Source organism: Podarcis tiliguerta (genome assembly GCF_965153285.1).
Source record: "Podarcis tiliguerta genome assembly, chromosome: 3".
NCBI lineage: Eukaryota > Metazoa > Chordata > Lepidosauria > Squamata > Lacertidae > Podarcis > Podarcis tiliguerta.
Genome location: NC_139536.1, coordinates 11,112,095 through 11,131,355, shown reverse-complemented (window position 1 = coordinate 11,131,355; position 19,261 = coordinate 11,112,095). Strand labels below are relative to the sequence as shown.

Below are 19,261 nucleotides of genomic sequence, written 5' to 3'. Positions count from 1 at the left end.
AAGCCATGTTGTCAATCAACAGGTAAGTCGCAGAAAACAATGGCTGGCTTAAGACATCTTGATATCGAAAAGGAAAAACCCTTCCTGTTTCTCAAAATGTAGCATTTTAGCTAAATCACTGACAGGAGTTTGGATTTGATATCCCACTTTATCACCACCCTAAGGAGTCTCAAAGCGGCTAACAATCTCCTTTTCCCTTCCTCCCCCACAACAAACACTCTGTGAGGTGAGTGAGGCTGAGAGACTTCTAAGAAGTGTGACTGGCCCAAGGTCACCCAGCAGCTGCATGTGGAGGAGCGGGGAATCGAACCCGGTTCACCAGATTACGAGTCCACTGCTCTTAACCACTACACCAGACTGACAATCTTCATCATCAGGTTTAACTGATGAAAGAGAGAGAGAGATGCATACAGATATTGTTGCAGGTTGGGTGTGTGTGTCAGTCTGCACAATACCTGCCTTCCTAATCCTTGGGGTCCTCTGCCCAGGGTTAAAAGCTGATGGAACAATCCTTTGCTAACTAGGCAATTGTAAGACAATGGCCAAAGCTTGTCACTTAAGCACCTAAATCAGTCCCTTTGACTAGGAAACAAGAGAGTTTAGCATCATGAAGATAATCCTAAAAAAAAGATGACCTGGGCTACAGCTAAGTGAAATAGCCAGAGGAGTTGTATGTGAGTTCAGCTGAGAGCAGGATGAATGCTGAGACGCTGAGACAGACCCATACTTGGTTTTTGTACTGGAATACAATGCTGTGGTTAAGGGAGAAGAAAACCTTTCGGGGTATCAATGCTGTCTGTCTGTCTGTCTGTCTATCTATCTATCTATTATCTCTATCATCTATGTATCATGTATCATCTATCTATCTATCTATCATCTATCTATCTATCTATCTATCTATCTATCATCTATCTATCTATCTATCTATCTATCTATCTATCTATCTATCTATCTATCATCTATCTATCATCTATCATCTATCTATCTATCTATCTATCTATCTATCTATCATCTATCTATCTATCATCTATCTATCATCTATCTATCTATCTATCTATCATCTATCATCTATCTATCTATCTATCTATCTATCATCTATCTATCTATCATCTATCTATCTATCTATCTATCTATCTATCATCTATCTATCTATCATCTATCATCTATCTATCTATCTATCTATCTATCTATCTATCTATCATCTATCTATCTGTCTGTCTATCTATCTATCTATCTATCTATCTATCTATCATCTATCTATCTTCTATCTAAACTACCTTAGGGTTGCCATACGTCCCCTTTTTCCAGGACTCGTCCTCTATTTCTTGGGTAGAATTGTCCTAGTGATCCATAGTTAAAAGTAGAAGCTGGCAAATGTGCTCTTCAAAATCCGGCAACCCTATCACGTCTGCCATACTAAGCACAGTGTTTTCATAGTAGGACTGATGGCAGGGAGCGAGCGAGCGAGCGAGCGAGAGAAACCCTCGAGTTAATAAATCAGCTTGTCATGGCGAGCCAAATCCACCCCTGCCGTAACTTGGTAGGCACTCACGGCGTTTGCTCCAGCTAAGAATCTGTCTCAGCATGTTGACGCCCTTGTTGCTCAACACGCTGGGCTGCGGTGGGTTGTTTTGAGTAGCTTTGTTACTCAAGGAGCTTAAATCGGAGGCAGAAACTAACTCTTTCCCCCCTTCCATTTATTCACAGGTGATGCTAGAAGTCTGCCAAATCTCGCAGCGAGCTGGAAGGGAACGAGCCTCGAGTGTAACAAGGGGGCAGGAGGGCAGCTAATTGCATTACAACCCCAGCTCTCCAAAGGAATGACAGCATCTTCGGGCTGAGGCAACTGGAGTTACTGTAGCTATAAAAAGGCCTCTGAGCCCCAGAGGAAAAAACAGCAAAACTTACTGAATCTCCCCAATGCCCGTTTAATGCACAATGAAAAATCACGCCCAGTTAACAACCCAACGGGGAGCACTTCGCAGATGACTTATCCTCAAGAAATCCCATTAACTTCAGTGTGATTGCTCCGCTGTGGATGATCAGCGAAATCAGGAACACAGGAAGCTGGCTTGCACTGAGTCAGAACATGTCGGTCTTAACCCGGTACTATTGACAACCGATGTCAACGCGCAGGCAGTTCCATGGAGAAGGAGGTCGTTCTCAATATGGGGATGAGGGACCGGTGGCCCTCCTGAGGTTGTTAATACTTCATTTCCCATCACACCCGGCCATGGGCAATGCCAGCCGGGGCTGATGGGAGTTGGAGTCCAGCAGTATCCAGAGACCCACAGCTTCCCCATCCCTGACTCAAGATATCGCAGGAGGAGAGCGGCAAAAGCAAGGAACGATAAATGTGAGACTGAATATTCGTGCAGTAGGCTGGGGGAAGAGGTTAAGGTGTTCAGCAAAAGGCTTCCTGCATGATTATGGAAGATCGCAGGGTCACCTCAGATTTAAAAGAGGATTGGGCAGAGGTCTTTTTCAGCAGGAACTCAGAGGAACTGAGTTCCCTTACGCTTTAAAAATTAAATACCGTATTTTTCGCTCTATAAGACGCACCAGACCACAAGACGCACCTAGTTTTTGGAGGAAGAAAACAAGAAAAAAAATATTCTGAACCCCAGAAGCCAGAACAGCAAGAGGGATCGCTGCGCAGCAAAAGCAGCGATCCCTCTTGCTGTTCTGGCTTTTGGGATAGCTGTGCAGCCTGCATTCGCTCCATAAGACGCACACACATTTCCCCTTACTTTTTAGGAGGGAAAAAGTGAGTCTTATAGAGCAAAAAATACGGTAATTGCTATTCTTTTTTTGTCTTGGAGCCTGAGCCAAAAATCCACCTATATTTGCAGTCAATAAAGTTGTGGCCATTTCTAATCTAGATCACTGCCTGCTTGAATTTATTAATCACATCTTAAATTTAGCCCCTGCCTGGGGTGGAGGTGGAACCGTGACTGCAAATAACTAACTAACTGACTAACTAACTAACCAACTTCAACATCTTTCCCCCACAAAAACGCACTGGGATTGGGTAACTGTTGATGGGGAAGACTCTGTGGAGCCATTGCTAATAAAAAACTAGGCCTTATTGGTTATACAGACCAGTTGCTGCGGTGTGAGGTGGGTTCTGAGGAAGGATTTGAAGGAAGAGAAACTGGGAATGGTACTATGAATAATGTTCTGTGCCGGAGTTCCAAGAAAAGGGGGAAAGCAGGTGTGCTTTGACAGCTGAAGAACACCCAAGAAGGCACCCTCCAGATTCTACTGTGAACCGCCCTGAGTATAGGGTGGTATATAAATTCAGTAAATAAATAAATAACAAATAGAAGAATAAATATTGCACTCCGACTCCCATCAGCAGCACCCAGCATGGCCAATAGCCAGGGATAATGGGAGTTGTGGTCCATCAACACCTGCAAGGCCACAGGTTCCCCATCATAGCTGTCAACTTACAGATTTGAAAATAAGGGACCAGCAGCCTCGAAAATAAGGGATCAGCAGCCAAAATAAGGGATTTTCCGGGCACAGGTATGTTTAGCTTCTGAGCCCCTCCAAGCCAAAGGCAGAAAGCCCAGCCAGCAGCCAAACGAAGCCTCATCAATAAGGGACAGCAGTGGGACATGGCGTTGGGATAAGTGACTGTCCCGCCAAATAAGGGACACTTGACAGCTATGTTCCCCATCCCTGCAATATGAGGGTCCATTAACTTTTAACCTTGTGTGTAGTTTGGCCCCCAGACAGATTCTGGTGCTATTAACTTCTGTAGGATTGCTTTGAAAGCCCTGTAGTAGACAACATTTGCCCCCCTCTCTCTCGACTTTACCGTGTATGTGATGGTTTCGTCTCCTTCCTGTCCATGAACTGTAGCGAGCATCAATGCAGCGAGGACAGCGAACAGCGCCATCGTGGATCTTAAAAGAAAGGAAACCCAGTTTAAAAACAACAACAACATAGGTAGATGACAGTCAGGCACTCCTGATAGGAGGAAAGCTGAGAAAGGAGGCCTAGCAGATGCCTGGGTTTCGGTGCAGGATCAGACCTGTCTCTGGGGTGTACCACTTCAGAGCAGTGCTTGGACTAGTTCAGCTTAACAGCATTCACTGAATTAGTTCACTAAGTAGTCCCCCATAATTGCTGGGTGACCTAAATGTAATAATTTTTTGGCCAACAGAACTTTGAACGATTTATAATTCAACATCGTTTTCTTAGATGTGTTCTTTTAAACCAGGCATTTAAATAAAACCACACACACAAATATGGAAGATCTGCTCTCTTCAGACGAATAAAATTTCAAAAAGGTAGGGTAAAACATTTGATTATAGGTTATGCACACATAAACATATATATTTTTAAATATTCTGTAAGATGAGATGCACACTACAGAGAAATATTAAGAATGCACTCCTGTGTTCTGCTTATAGGCCAAATGTGAGTTAAAGCTGAGAGCCTCTTAGAGCAACTGGTTGGACACGTTTCAGCATAAAGTCCTCTTCAGTGGCCAAGCAAATGTACCTGTGATGGGAATGATTTACCTTAACTTTGTATTTTTTGAATTTAAAACTAAAAAAACACACCCCAGGAATGCTTCACAGAGCAACAAAGATCTGTAACTGTACCCCAGGAATGCTTCACAGAGCAACAAAGATCTGTAACTGTACCCCAGGAGAGAAGATGGGGAAATTACCTGATGAGAGAGGGCAGAACTGAGCCCTGAGACAAACAGAAGAGTGTTGCTTGTAGTTTAGTGATGCTCCAAGCTTGCGCCTTTCTGGAACTGAGGAGGGGAAGGCAACAACACAGACAGTATTATAATAACTGTGAATTGTGCCTAATGTAAAAGGCCCTGTTCTCCAGAGACAGATTCTTTTCTGTTTAAACTTCATTGTCCAAATTGCTCAGGTCAGTTCAAAACGTTCCCATGTTTTTGTCCCAGCGAGGCTGCAAGCTCATGTACATTTTACATCTCCACTGACCACAATCAAGGACTTACTTCCAAATAAAGATGCATAGGTCCGTACTGTGTAAGTGTTTAAAAGCAGGCCCAGTTCAGCAGACAGCACTGGCCAGCCAATCTCTGGGTTAGATTCTCTGCAACCCTTTATCTTACTCTTAACACCCTTAGCCCACAGCAAGAGGCAGAAATCACCTCTCAGCCCCAGTGATTTGCACTACTGACTGCATTTGCCAGCAGTTGGATTCGTCGATTGAACCGAATCAATTCCCCTGCACATAGAAAACTAGGGTGTCAGGGAGAAGGGTAGACTAGAAGAGGGGTGGGGATCCGATGGCTTCCAGATATTGTTGAATTGAAACTTCCGTATGATGTACCATTGGTAAAAGGTAAAGGTAAAGGTACCCCTGCCCGTATGGGCCAGTCTTGCCAGACTCTAGGGTTGTGCGCTCATCTCACTCTATAGGCCGGGAGCCAGCGCTGTCCGCAGACACTTCCGGGTCACGTGGCCAGCGTGACAAGCTGCATCTGGCGAGCCAGCACAGCACACGGAACGCCGTTTACCTTCCCGCTGGTAAGCGGTCCCTATTTATCTACTTGCACCCGGGGATGCTTTCGAACTGCTAGGTTGGCAGGCGCTGGGACCAAACGACAGGAGCGCTCCCCGCTGCGGGGATTCGAACCGCCAATCATGCGATCGGAAAGTCCTAGGCGCTGAGGTTTTACCCACAGCGCCACCATTGGTACATCACACCAAGTAAACTAGCCAAAATGTATAGGAACCAGGATAAAGTCTGCTGGAAATGTAAGGAGAAGGAGGGGAACTTTTTGCATATGTGGTGGACTTGTTCTAAGATTAAAGCCTTCTGGGATATTATATATAATGAATTGAAAAAGGTATTTAAGTGTAACTTTAGTAAAAAAACAAAAGCTTTTTTGCTGGGGTTAATTGCGGAAATTCAAGTAAAAGATGTAAGCTTGTTTATGTATGCCACAACGGCTGCAAGAATACTCCTGGCCCAGAAATGGAAGCAGCAAGAAGTCCCCACATTGGAAGATTGGCAAGTAAAGATGGTTGAATATGCAGAGCTGGCTAAGCTGACGGGAAAGATTCGGAATCGGCGTGACGAGCTGTTCCAAAAAGCCCGGGGCGAATTTATACTTTATATGAAAGAAAATTGTAAACAGTCGAAAACGCTTGTAGGTTTGAGTTGAAATGTTTAGTAATGGGAAATTAAGGAGCTGATTTACATATAAGAAGGTGATTGCTAAAAGATTGATATAAGGTAAAAAAGTGGATATAGGTATGCGAAGAAATTGGTAAAGGTGTGTGGAAGTCTGTTAGAAGGAGGGAATGAAGTTGATGCTTTATTTAAGCAATGCTTCAAGTTATGGATTGTTTTCCCCCCTTTGATTTTTTGATATGTGATGAAATATAGTAACTTAATAAAAATTATATTTAAAAATAAATAAATGAAACTTCCATATGAAGGGGAGTTGCAAGCATACAGATCCCAAGGAGGGATTGGCTGAGGATCCCCCCCCCAGTGGCGTAGCGTGGGGGGTGCAGGGGGTGCCAGCCGCACCAGGCACAACATCGGGGGGGGGGGGAGCGCTCGCACTCGCAGCTCTCTGCCCCTACCTGGCTCACTCACTGTCTCTCACTGCAGTGCGAATCCGATCCGAGCCGCCGGGTCGCCGCCCACTGTGGAGGGGAGGGTGCCAGGCGTGCGGTGCGGTGCGGAGAGAGAGCGAGGGACTATCTGGGGGAGGGACAGTGCAGCGGGGGGGGCGCAAATTACTTGCCTTGCCCCGGGTGCTGACAACCCACGCTACGCCACTGCCCCCCCCCCCTGATCCTTGCATGGTACTGCACAATGCATTTATGCTAATATAGCCTCAAAGGTCAACCAGCAGGGAGCATGGACTTGAATTCTTTCAATGCACAAGAAGGCTTTGAATGAAATCCCCATATTATAAGTGTCATCAAACTGCTTTCCTCTCTCAAGAAAAGGAATAGGGGAAGATAATTAGGGTGGTGTGAGCTGAGGGATGTTTCAAAAAGCACATGCAAATAAGGGTTGTTTTTTTGGGGGGGGGTATCCCCTTGTGATCCCCACAAAGATCATGGCCACTGGGCAAATAGAAGGGGAAGAAATGGAGGCAGTGAGAGATTTTAGTTTCCTGGACTCCATGATCACTGCAGATGGTGACAGCAGTCATGAAATTAAAAGAAGCCTGCTTCTTGGGAGAAAAGCAATGACCAACCAAGACAGCATCTTAAAAAGCAGAGACATCACCTTGCCAACAAAGGTCCGTATGGTTAAAGCTATGGTTTTCCCGGTAGTGGTGTATGGAAGTGAGAGCTGGACCATAAAGAAGGCTGATCGCCGAAGAATTGATGCTTTTGAATGATGGTGCTGGAGGAGACTCTTGAGAGTCCCATGGACTGCAAGAAGATCAAACCTATCCATTCTTAAGGAAATCAGCCCTGAGTGCTCACTGGAAGGACAGATCCTGAAGCTGAGGCTCCAATACTTTGACCACCTCATGAGGAGAGAAGACTCCCTGGAAAAGACCCTGATGTTGGGAAAGATGGAGGGCACAAGGAGAAGTGGACGACAGAGGATGAGATGGTTGGACAGTGTTCTCAAAGCTACCAGCATGAGTTTGACCAAACTGCGGGAGGCAGTGGAAGACAGGAGTGCCTGGTGTGCTCTGGTCCATGGGGTCACGAAGAGTCGGACATGACTAAACGACTAAACAACAACAATCCCCTTGTGATGGATAGCACTGTCCGTAGAGCACGAGACTCTTAATTTCAAGGTTCCAGCCCCACATTGGGCAAAAGATTCTTGCATTGCAGGGGTTGGACTAGATGACCCTCGTGGTCCCTTCCAGCGCTAAAATTCTACGATTCTATGGGATGCCTCAGGGTGAACGCATCCTACGGAAGGAACCGCCTTGTCCCACCCAACTCAGCACAGAAGCATGGGAACTGCTTCCCTATGATGCAAGCTCATGTCTTGTAAACAAAGCAACCATGTTGGCAAGGCTAAGTGTGTGGGCTTTGCCTCTCCTGGATAACTGACCTTCCACCCGGACCTGCATCAACGGGCCACTGCAAATGACTGCATGATGGAGAAAACAGCTCCTGCCCCACTGCTGGGGGGAAGGTGTGACACAAAGACCTATATACAACCAGTCAGCCCCACTTTATGGAACAGCAATGCAAGGCTTCCACTGCTCTCTATGCTTTGCGAAACAACTTTTTGATTCTGAAAAGCCAATTCAGGCTGATTAGATGGCTTCATTTTAATCTGTGCTGGTACTTAATACAGATTTTTATTGCTGGCCTTAAATTGATGCTGTTGGTTTCACATTAGTCTCTGTGGGAAACTATTCACACTCTATGGGAGTATAAAAGGTAAAGGGACCCCTGACCATTAGGTCCAGTCGTGGCCGACTCTTGGGTTGCGGCACTCATCTCACTTTATTGGCCGAGGGAGCCGGCGTACAGCTTCCGGGTCATGTGGCCATCATGACTAAGCCGCTTCTGGCCAACCAGAGCAGCGCACGGAAACACCATTTACCTTCCCGCCGGAGCGGCACCTATTCATCTACTTGCACTGGTGTGCTTTCGAATTGCTAGGTTGCAGGAGCAGGGACCAAGCAACGGGAGCTCACCCCGTCGCGGGGATTCGAACCGCCGACCTTCTGATCGGCAAGTCCTAGGCTCTGTGGTTTTAACCCTGACTGGACTCAGTATTGTACCAGGTAGGGCCTGGGTGGTGGCAGTGAGAAATAAAGCGGTGGCACAGGGATCAATAGACAGTGAAACATCCGGGGACCCTGTGTGATCGCCACAATTGCCAGAAGGCAATTCTGATCTAGATGGAACTGTGTTCTGACTCAGTCCAAGGCAGACCTCCATGTTCTTATATGTCACTATTGAATTTGCACTCTCTCCCCTCCAGCCATCTTGCTGGTCCACATTTTCCAGCCTAAGTTGCTCCTGAGCCCAATGGTGGTGGGAACAGAGGGAGAGAGAGGAGCAGAGGTACCGGGGCCTCTTGCGTCCTCTTTCCAGAGTGGCCAACCACAGATGCAATATATAGGAAGTGTAGGAAGCTACCCTATAATCTTCTCTAAACAGCCATCAGCGACCACATAGGATTTTCCCATCAGAAAAGGAATGAGAAGCTGCCTGGTCTTGATGAGAAAGAGGCTGATGGCAGAGTTGGCCTTTAGCTATGTAACCACCTGCAAGAATCAGGAACAGACCCTCATTATGGGCCAGATTTATAGCATTTATAGCAACTAAGCTGGCTCCAGGTTTAAGGGGAAGCTGGGCAAAATGTCTCATTTTGGGGAGGGGCCCACCGACTTTGGGACATGAGGCAGTGGCAGCAGTGCTGTGCTGAGCGGCTGGGAGCCACCATGTTAATTTCCCATAATGCCCCTGATGTTGCATCTTTGTGGGGCATTGTGGGAGATGAGCATGGTGACTCCCAGTTGCTTTCAAAAAGGGCTTTGCAGCATCAGCAGCTGCCTAAGGATGCCGTATGATAACACCTCCGAGGTATTTTGAGTGTACACGAGGTGGCAAACCCAGGTCAGCCTCTGCATAATGTGTGAAAGGGCTCTAAAAAGCGACACAAGAAATCCACTCTTATCTCTTGACCTCATGAGCAGAGGACGTCCCATTTAAAAAGTGTTGAGCCTGCAATGGTGGGAGTTTTGACACCAAACCTTTGAGCATCAATGCCCGAGTCACATATGCCATATCAATTCCTGTTTGCACTAAATGATGATGGTGCACGTGTGAACTTAAGCATACAGTATTATGTATGTGTGTGTATCTATCATAGAATCATAGAATCATAGAGTTGGAAGAGACCACAAGGGCCATCGAGTCCAACCCCCTGCCAAGCAGGAAACACCATCAGAGCACTCCTGACATATGGTTGTCAAGCCTCTGCTTAAAGACCTCCAAAGAAGGAGACTCCACCACACTCCTTGGCAGCAAATTCCACTGTCAAACAACTCTTACTGTCAGGAAGTTCTTCCTAATGTTTAGGTGGAATCTTCTTTCTTGTAGTTTGGATCCATTGCTCCGTGTCCGCTTCTCTGGAGCAGCAGAAAACAACCTTTCTCCCTCCTCTATGTGACATCCTTTTATATATTTGAACATGGCTATCATATCACCCCTTAACCTCCTCTTCTCCAGGCTAAACATGCCCAGCTCCCTTAGCCGTTCCTCATAAGGCAGTGTGCGTGTGTGTGTATCTGTCTATCAGTGTGTGTCTATCTATCAGTGTGTGTGTGTATCTATCAGTCTATCAACTGTATGTAAGTTGCTTGAAGATGTTCAGGTGACAATCAACTTGGAAGTTTAATAAATGAAAAGTAAGTCAAATAAAAAGCATAAGAAGGCGGGAGAGTTTTGTGCTTAGAAATAAAGCACTGGTCTGATTCTATGATTCTACAATCACACATTGAAAACATAATACATAATACATCTCTGTACTGCAGCATCTGCAGCTGGTTCACACCCACATCGTCCTGAAATGCATCTCTCAAACCCGGAACTGCCACACTAGCATGTGGTAATTTTTGCTTTCTTCCATCTTCGACCTTGGACAGAAGCAAAGGGAGCAATTATCTTTGGAAACAACGCTTCCCCCTTTCTTGTGACAATATGTAGGCGAGTTACTCCCCAATATTTTCTTTTCTTTAAGTGTTCAAAGGAAGAAACAACAACAACAATAATAATAATAATACTGGCCTACATTACAGGGGTGTTGTAAGGTTGTAAGGACTACCATAATAAGGTATGTGAAAAGCTTTTGGGCAGTATCCAGTGCACTCATCTTGTCTGCACAAGGATTTGCACTGTGCAACAGACCTTTTCCTTTCCCTCCTCCTCCTCCTCTGTGTGGTCCATGCCCTCCATCTGCTCCAGAAGGTTGAGGGAACCCCAGAACCGTGGGTCAGAACATCCTTGCACTGCCAGAACCATTCTTCAGATGCACCCCTCCAAATTCTGCTATATACCATATTTTTTGCTCTATAAGACTCACTTTTTCCATCCAAAAAGTAAGGGGAAATGTGTGTGTGCCTTATGGAGCGAATGCAGGCTGTGCAGCTATCCCAGAAGCCAGAACAGCAAGAGGGATTGCTGCTTTCACTGCACAGTGATCCCTTTGCTGTTCTGGCTTCTGAGATTCAGATATTTTTCTTCTTGTTTTCCTCCTCCAAAAACTAGGTGCGTCTTGTGGTCTGGTGCATCTTATAGAGTGAAAAATACGGTAAATTGTAAGTATAATTATGTGAAGGTTGCTAGAGGTCCCTTCTGCTATGCTTCCTGATTCCACAAAACACAAGGGCTTGAGAATTCTTTTACTGGATCAGATCAAGGTGTACGAAATCCAGTGGACATGTTTCTTATTTCAGCCCCATTCCAGTCCTCGAGTATTCTACAAATAGAGTATTCTGACTCGTTATCAAGTGTCTTCTCTTAGGCAATGCATCTTCTGGTTCCAGCACAATATATCTCGTTCAGGCCCCTTCAGTGCCATCTACAGAAAAGGCTCCACAGGTTCAGGGTTTACAGTCTTGCAGGAAGCAACCAACATTTATCTTCCCCTCTTCAGTAGTGGAATATATTTAGGGCAGTCGTGCCAAAAAATCCACCAAAGTTAGAAACATTTTACCTGCCTGTTCACTACACACATATACCATTTGTAGCATATCAGCAGCCTTAAAAAGAAACACAGAGAAGGAACTTTTCTCTTCCATTTTACAGAAATGTTCCTGCTTGGTCACCTGGAAAAATTTCTTACTTGCCACAGGCGAAATGGCAAGTGGTTAATTTCAAGGTCAATCGGCGACCTTGATGCAAAGTGCAATCAGCTAGGATCAACAGGCTTAAAAAGGTAAAGGGATCCCTGACCATTAGGTCCAGTCGTGGCCGACTCTGGGGTTGCGGCGCTCATCTTGCTTTATTGGCCGAAGGAGCCAGCATACAGCTTCCGGGTCATGTGGCCAGCATGACTAAGCTGCTTCTGGCGAACCAGAGCAGTGCATGGAAACACCATTTACCTACCTGCAGGAGCGGTACCTATTTATCTACTTGCACTTTGACGTGCTTTTGAACTGCTAGGTTGGCAGGAGCAGGGACCGAACAACGGGAGCTCACCCTGTCGCGGGGATTCGAACCGCTGACCTTCTGATCGGCAAGTCCTAGGCTCTGTGGTTTAACCCACAGCGCCACCCCCAGGCTTACAGTGGCTTAAATTCAGGACGCAGCATAATGCCGGTGCTTAATGTCCTATGCTTGAGGATGAATATCAGGTTGGTCCAAAAGGTTGAGAGAATGTCAGGCAAAGTGGTATCCATTTCATTGGACCAACTCAGACAGGGATGCGGTGTGTGTGTGTTTGGGGGGAATCTGTGGCCCCCCAGATGTTGCTGGACCCCAGCTCCCATCAGCCCCTGCCAGCAAGGCCTGTTGTGACGGATCATGGGAGTTGTAGTCCAACGAGATCTGGAGGGCTACAGGTTCACCATCTCTGATGTAGCAACTAGCAGCTATTTTTTGCAGGACACACCCCGCTCTCTTTCTCACCCCCACCCGTTCACCCCATTCATACACCATCCATTCATTCTCACTCAAACATCCCGTGCCTCCATTCAAAGGACGAACCCCATTGATACATGATCCGTTCTCCACACACTCTTTCTCTTACACCTTCCCCCCTTTCTCTTCCATAACACAACACCCTACCTATCTAGGTCCTCCACATTTCCTCCCCCGATTTCCTCCCCCATCTCTAAAAATTTAAAGCAGGTACGAAGGCTGTGAGAACGCCCCTACCCCCAACTGCTGCCAGCTGGAATGGTCTGCCTCAGGGTAATGTAGCTGCAAAACCACCAAGTCCTTGCAGCTTATCATTTCACCTACTTCATCAAGAACTGGTGTCTCTGTGTGTGGAATGTATGGGCACAGAAAGAAATGCATTAAATCTTAGAATCAACCCCCTGCAATGGAGGAATATGCAGCCATCCTATACAGGGATCGAACCTGCAACCTCAGCGTATAACAGCACCATGATCTAAGCAACTCCCTGGCTTTACTGATTTTCTTTCTTTTATTACCACATCCATATGCCACTTTCCCTCCAAGGAGCTGAAGGTGGCAGTGGCGTAGCGTGGGTTGTCAGCACCCGGGGCAAGGCAAGTAATTTGCACCCCCTAACCCATGGATTTGCACCCCCTAACCCATGGATTTGCGCCCCCTAACCCGTGGATTTGCGCCCCCTAACCCTAACCCCCAGATGTTGCGCCCGGTGCGGCCGGCCCCCCCTGCACCCCCCAGGGGAAGGTGGCATACGCCGTTCTTCCTTTCCCCCCATTTTATCCTCACAACAGCCTTGAGAGGTAGGCTGGGCTGGGAGGGCGTGACTGGTCCAAGGTTACCCTGCGAGTTTCTTGGCTGAGTGGGGCTTTGAACAGGTGTCTCCCCAATATCCAGCCCAACACCCTGACCCCTGCGTCACTCTGGCTCTCAACTACCAGCCAGCCCCCTTATTTTAAGAAAGGTATCCTTCGTTAAGTCCAGAAACCTCCCCTCGCCCCGGACAATAAAGTTCCAGGTCGCCGTTCCCTTTTGGATATTATTATTTTTGGTACGGCATCGCCTAGTCACCTCTCACTATTCTGATCTATTAAAGTGGTGGACTTGGGGCTCTCAAATTCAAAGCCTCTCTCACTCTCTGTTCTACAGCATTGTTGTAGCGCCCCCTGCAGTGTGGCCAAACCGGTGGCGCTACCCCAAAACTGCCTCTGTCTACTACTCCAAACAGACTGGACCCTAAACATATTTGCATTTCAGAAACTGAAGTCCTGTGGAATTCAAGGAGAGTTAACTCCCCAAAATGGTGTTTAAGCACCACAGAGTTCCCACTGCCTGTTTAGTTAAAGGTTTCCGCTCCGTCAGGGCAGCCTACATAGGAGAGGAAGCCTTTAATTGAGCAGGCAGTGGAGCTTCCTTCTGAGTTCCGTCTGGTTTGCACAGCCAGACAAGGAGTTCAGAGCACTACCTCCCTCCTTGCCAATTGCTTCTCCCTCTTTCTATAATCTCATGTTACCTCCTGGGCTCTTAGGGAGGAAGGGCAGGATATAAATTTAATATATGTAAAAGCAAACAACGATTGCTTTTCTCCCCACACCAACCCTAGAAATTTTATCCCCCCTGGACTAAAAAACCTTCCCTGCTGAGGGTGGTACCCCAAGTCCTAGGCGCTGAAAACAATCCCCCGAAGTCGCTCAAGTTTTCCAGTGGGTCTAATCGGACCGAGTGGGAGACACGACCCACAAACCACCCCAAGGGGGGAAAAATCCCCTACACTCCGCTTGCAAAATTTGCGAACTGCATCCACTTCGGCGCACGGAAGATCCTTGCACTGATATCCATTTGCACCCGCCAATCTCGCTGCGCCAGAAACTTTCCTTTGCAAGAATCAGCCCACCTAACCAAGCGAGGAATCACCTCTCTCTCTCTCTCTCTCCTCTTCCGCCGCCGCTGCGTGCCATCGGAATCCGAATCTGAATCCGAATCCGGGCGCGCCTTACCTGCACAGCCGCAAGAACGCGATGCCCCTCTTGAAGACCGCAGCTTAGGTGAGGAGGGAAGAGGGCGGACTCCCTTCCCGAAGCGAGCCAGGCTGCAAGACGCCCAAGTTTGCAGAGAGAGGAGTTGGAGAGAGCTGGTGGAAGCTCTCTCCCCAACGGCAGGTTAAGCCTGCGCCTTCGCTGCGCTCCGTTCACAGATGGAGCGTGTTCCCCGCACCGCCTCCCTTAGCAAAGATCTTTGACAAACTTCCCGGCTACTGTTTGCATCCATTGGACGCCCCCTACCGATCTTCCGCTGACTTGACCCTTTCTGAGAAGAGCCTGATGTCGAAACACAGGGCGGAGGAGAGGTCGCGCGGTGCAAACCCAGAATTTATTATTTTCATGTTTTGTTTTGCGCTTTGCGCTTCTTCTTTCAATGGAATGCGCTGCTCAGTAAAGGGATTCCTCTTCAGGGCGCGTTCCAGAAAGGTAGCCCTGCCGTGGTCTGTTTGATAGAATCACAAAACTGTAGAGTTGGAAGGGAAACCGAGGGTCATCCAGTCCAACCCCCGAAAACCAGCGAAGACTTTGTGGCACCTTAAAAGACAGGGCACATTTATGAGCGAGGCACAAGCTTCTTTTCTCTGTTTCACAAAATGTATACATCGCTTGATTGTAAAAGTGACTGCAAGGAGACTCAAAGTGGTTTAGATTAGGCAATAAAAATCGCCAGTGAAAACAACTACTGCATGCACTGAAAAAATAAAATCCGCCATAAAGTTAAAACAGATTGAAATATACATGGATGTTCTATGGGTCTAGATAAGCTTGTCTAAACAAAAATGTTAGCAGGTGCCAAAGGAATGCAGTGAAGGCACCTGCCTGGTTTCCATTGAGAGGGCAGTGCTGGATTATTATTATTATTATTATTATTATTATTATTATTATTATTATGCGGAATGGGCATTATGCAGCACATATCATGCAGAATGGGTATTATGCGGCCAGTGGCGTAGCGTGGGGGGTGCAGGGGGGGCGGCTGCACCGGGCACAACATCGGGGGGGGGGGGCGCGCTCGCACTCGGAGCTCTCTGCCCCTACCTGGCTCACTCACTCTCTCTCACTGCAGTGCTGGCTGTGCGAATCCGATCTGAGCCGCCGGGTCGCCGCCCACTGTGGAGGGGAGGGTGCCAGGCGTGCGGTGCGGTGCGGAGAGAGAGCGAGGGACTATCTGGGGGAGGGACAGTGCAGCGGGGGGGCGCAAATTACTTGCCTTGCCCCGGGTGCTGACAACCCATGCTACGCCACTGTATGTGGCGCATGAAACAATGGCAGTTCCGCTCCTTGAAGAGATCAAGTAGGCATATAAGGGCATAAGGTGATCTTGCAGCAAAACTGCCCCAAGTTGTTAAGGGCTTTATAGGCTCATCTTGAACTTGGCTGGGTAGCAAATCAGCAACCAGTGTCGATCTCTGGGTGTAGGTGTTATATTTTGTCGTCAGTCTTGTTCAGTCTCCGTAAGTTGTGAGTCAGTCACGGAGCTGTACAGTGGTACCTCGGGTTACATACTCTTCAGGTTACATACACTTCAGGTTACAGACTCCGCTAATCCAGAAATATTACCTCGGGTTAAGAACTTTGCTTCAGGATGAGAATAGAAATTTTGCTCCTGCGGCGCGGCAGCAGCAGGGGGCCCCATTAGCTAAAGTGGTGCTTCAGGTTAAGAACCGTTTCAGGTTAAGAATGGACATCTGGAATGAATTAAGAACTTAACCCGAGGTACCACTGCATTGCTATTTGATTGCTTCAGCAAATAGGGCTTTAAAGGTCAGCACAAATACTTTGAATTGTGCTCGGAAATGTACTGGGAGCCAATGAAGATCTTTCAGGACTGGTGTTATATGGTCTCGGCAGCCACTCCCAGTCATCAGTCTAGCTGCTGCATTCTGGATTAGTTGTAGTTTCCAGGTCACCTTCAAAGGTAGATCCACGTAGAGCACATTGCAGTAGTCCAAGCGAGAGATAACTAGAGCATGCACCACTCCGGCGGGACAGTCCATGGGCAGGTAGGGTCTCAGCCTGCATACCAGATGGAGCTGGTAAACAGCTGCCCTGGACACAGAATTGACCTGCGCCTCCATGGACAGCTGTGAGTCCAAAATGACTCCCAGGCTGCGCACCTGGTCCTTCAGGGCACAGTTACCCCATTCAGGACCAGGGAGTCCTCCACACCCGCTCACCTCCTGTCTCCCCAAAACAGTACAGTGGTACCTTGGGTTAAGTACTTAATTCATTCCAGAGGTCCGTTCTTAACCTGAAACTGTTCTTAACCTGAAGCACCACTTTAGCTAATGGGGCCTCCTGCTGCCGCTGCACCGCCGGAGCACGATTTCTGTTCTCATCCTGAAGCAAAGTTCTTAACCTGAGGTATTATTTCTGGGTTAGCGGAGTCTGTAACCTGAAGCGTATGTAACCTGAAGTGTATGTAACCCGAGGCACCACTGTACTTCTGTCTTGTCAGGATTCAACCTCAATCTGTTAGCTGCCATCCGTCCTCCAACCGCCTCCAGACACTCACACAGGACCTTCACCACCTTCGCTGGTTCTGATTTGAGAGGTAGAGCTGGGTATCATCTGCATACTGATGGACACCCTACAGGGTTTCAGAGAGGGGAGCATTCCCAGTCCTACCTGAAGATGCCAGGGACTGAACCCGGGACCTTCTGCATGCAAAGCAGATGCTCTGCCCCTGAACTATAATAATAATAATAATAATAATAATAATAATAATAATAATTTATTTTTACCCCGCCCATCTGGCTGGGTTTCCCCAGCCACTCTGGGCAGCTTCCACAGCGACCAAAAATACACTAAAATGTCACACATTAAAAACTTCCCTGAACAGGGCTGCCTTCAGATGTCTTCTGAATGTCAGGTAGTTGTTTATCTCTTTGACATCTGAAGGGAGGGCGTTCTACAGGGCGGGCGCCACTACTGAGAAGGCCCTCTGCCTAGTTCCCTGTAACCTCATTTCTCACAGTGAGGGAACCGCCAGAAGGCCCTCGGAGCTGGACCTCAGTGTCTGAGCTGAACGATGGGGGTAGAGACGCTCCTTCAGGTATACAAGACCGAGGCCCTTCCCACCCCCTGATTCCAAACCTGCCTAGTGTGTGCAAATAACTTTTCATCTTTGGCCTCCCAGCTGCCGTTTCTCCCAAATGCATCTGTTATCTGCAATCCTTGGCAAGGCCTTAAAGCACTGAGTGATCTTCTGGCAGGAGTCTCCAGCGGTAGAAGTGATTCTCCCAGCCTCTCAGAATGTGGGGCCACAGCCACGCTTATCAATCTTTGCTCGGAGGGAATATCTGCCCCCCTCTGTCAATTCACCTCCCGCAAGCATATGTCAGAAATGCGAAACGTACATCTGAGATTGGCTGAGGATGTGCAGCCTGGCTCAGAACACTGGCAGCCTGAGTTTCATCTGCGATTATTAATGACCCGAAAGGAAATTCTGATGTTCCCGGGAAGGAATTTAATGCGCGGGTCTTTACGAGGGTGCTGCACAGGAGTTAACGAAGTTATGTGCAGTCGCAAAGGAGTCGTTTATCATATCCGGGCTGGAATTAATCATCCTGAAGGGGGTTGAAACAAAAGCGGTGCTAATGCACGACATGACGTCTAAAATAATAATAATAATAATAATAATAATAATAATAATAATAATAATAATTTATTTGTACCCCGCCCATCTGGCTGGGTTTCCCCAGCCACTCTGGGCGGCTTCCACAAAGACCAAAAATACACTAAGATTTCACACATTAAAAACTTCCCTGAACAGGGCTGCCTTAAGATGTCTTCTGAATGTCAGGTAGTTGTTTATCTCTTTGACATCTGATGGGAGGCCGTTCCACAGGGCAGGCGCCACTACCGAGAAGGCCCTCTGCCTAGTTCGCTGTAGCTTTGCTTCTCGCAATGAGGGAACTGCCAGAAGGCCCCCGGCGCTGGACCTCAGCGTCCGGGCAGAATGATGGGGGTGGAGACACTCCTTCAGGTCTACTGGGCCGAGGCTGTTTAGGGCTTTAAAGGTCAACACCTTTAGGGTTCAGGTGACATTGAACAAGCTGCCTTGGCAGGAGAGCAGGCTTTAGAACAGCGGTTCTCAACCTGAGGGTCCCCAGATGTTGTTGGACTGCAACTCCCATCATCCCTGAGCTCTGGCCTTGCTAGCTAGGGATGATGGGAGTTGTAGTCCAACAACACCTGGGGACCCACAGGTTGAGAACTGCTGCTTTAGAAGGATGAAGGCGTCAGTTCCCCATCCCAAGAAGAATACTAGAATCGGAGAATTGTAGAGTTGAACGGGACCCCCAAAGGCCATCTGGACCAAGCAATGCAGGAACCTCAACTAAAGCATCTGTGACAGATGGGCATCCAGGCTCTGCTTAAAAACCTCCAAGGAAGGAGAACCCACCAAGACTTCTGTGTAACCCTAAAGCTTGCCAATTGAATTGGTGCAATTAAAACCACCATGTGATTTTTTTTAAATAGAATCATAGAATCATAGAATCATAGAGTTGGAAGAGACCACAAGGGCCATCAAGTCCAACCCCCTGCCAAGCAGGAAACACCATCAGAGCACTCCTGACATATGGTTGTCAAGCCTCTGCTTAAAGACCTCCAAAGAAGGAGACT

General features: G+C 47.5%; 1 protein-coding gene across 2 annotated transcripts in view; it reads right to left on the bottom strand.

The window, feature by feature from the left end:
* The window catches only part of EFEMP1 (EGF containing fibulin extracellular matrix protein 1), a 116,121-nt gene extending 101,283 nt beyond the window's left edge, over positions 1 to 14,838 (bottom strand). Inside the window, exons 1-3 of one of the 2 annotated variants that reach the window (XM_083432723.1) lie at positions 14,588 to 14,838; positions 4,685 to 4,774; positions 3,824 to 3,911 (exon numbers count right to left, since the gene is read on the bottom strand). In XM_083432723.1, coding sequence (XP_083288849.1) covers positions 3,824 to 3,904 — 81 coding nt within the window. In that variant the 5' untranslated portion in view covers positions 3,905 to 3,911; positions 4,685 to 4,774; positions 14,588 to 14,838. The remainder of the gene's footprint in view (positions 1 to 3,823; positions 3,912 to 4,684; positions 4,775 to 14,587) is intronic. The other variant, XM_083432724.1, reaches the window with a different exon arrangement.
* Positions 14,839 to 19,261: the final 4,423 nt, after the last annotated feature.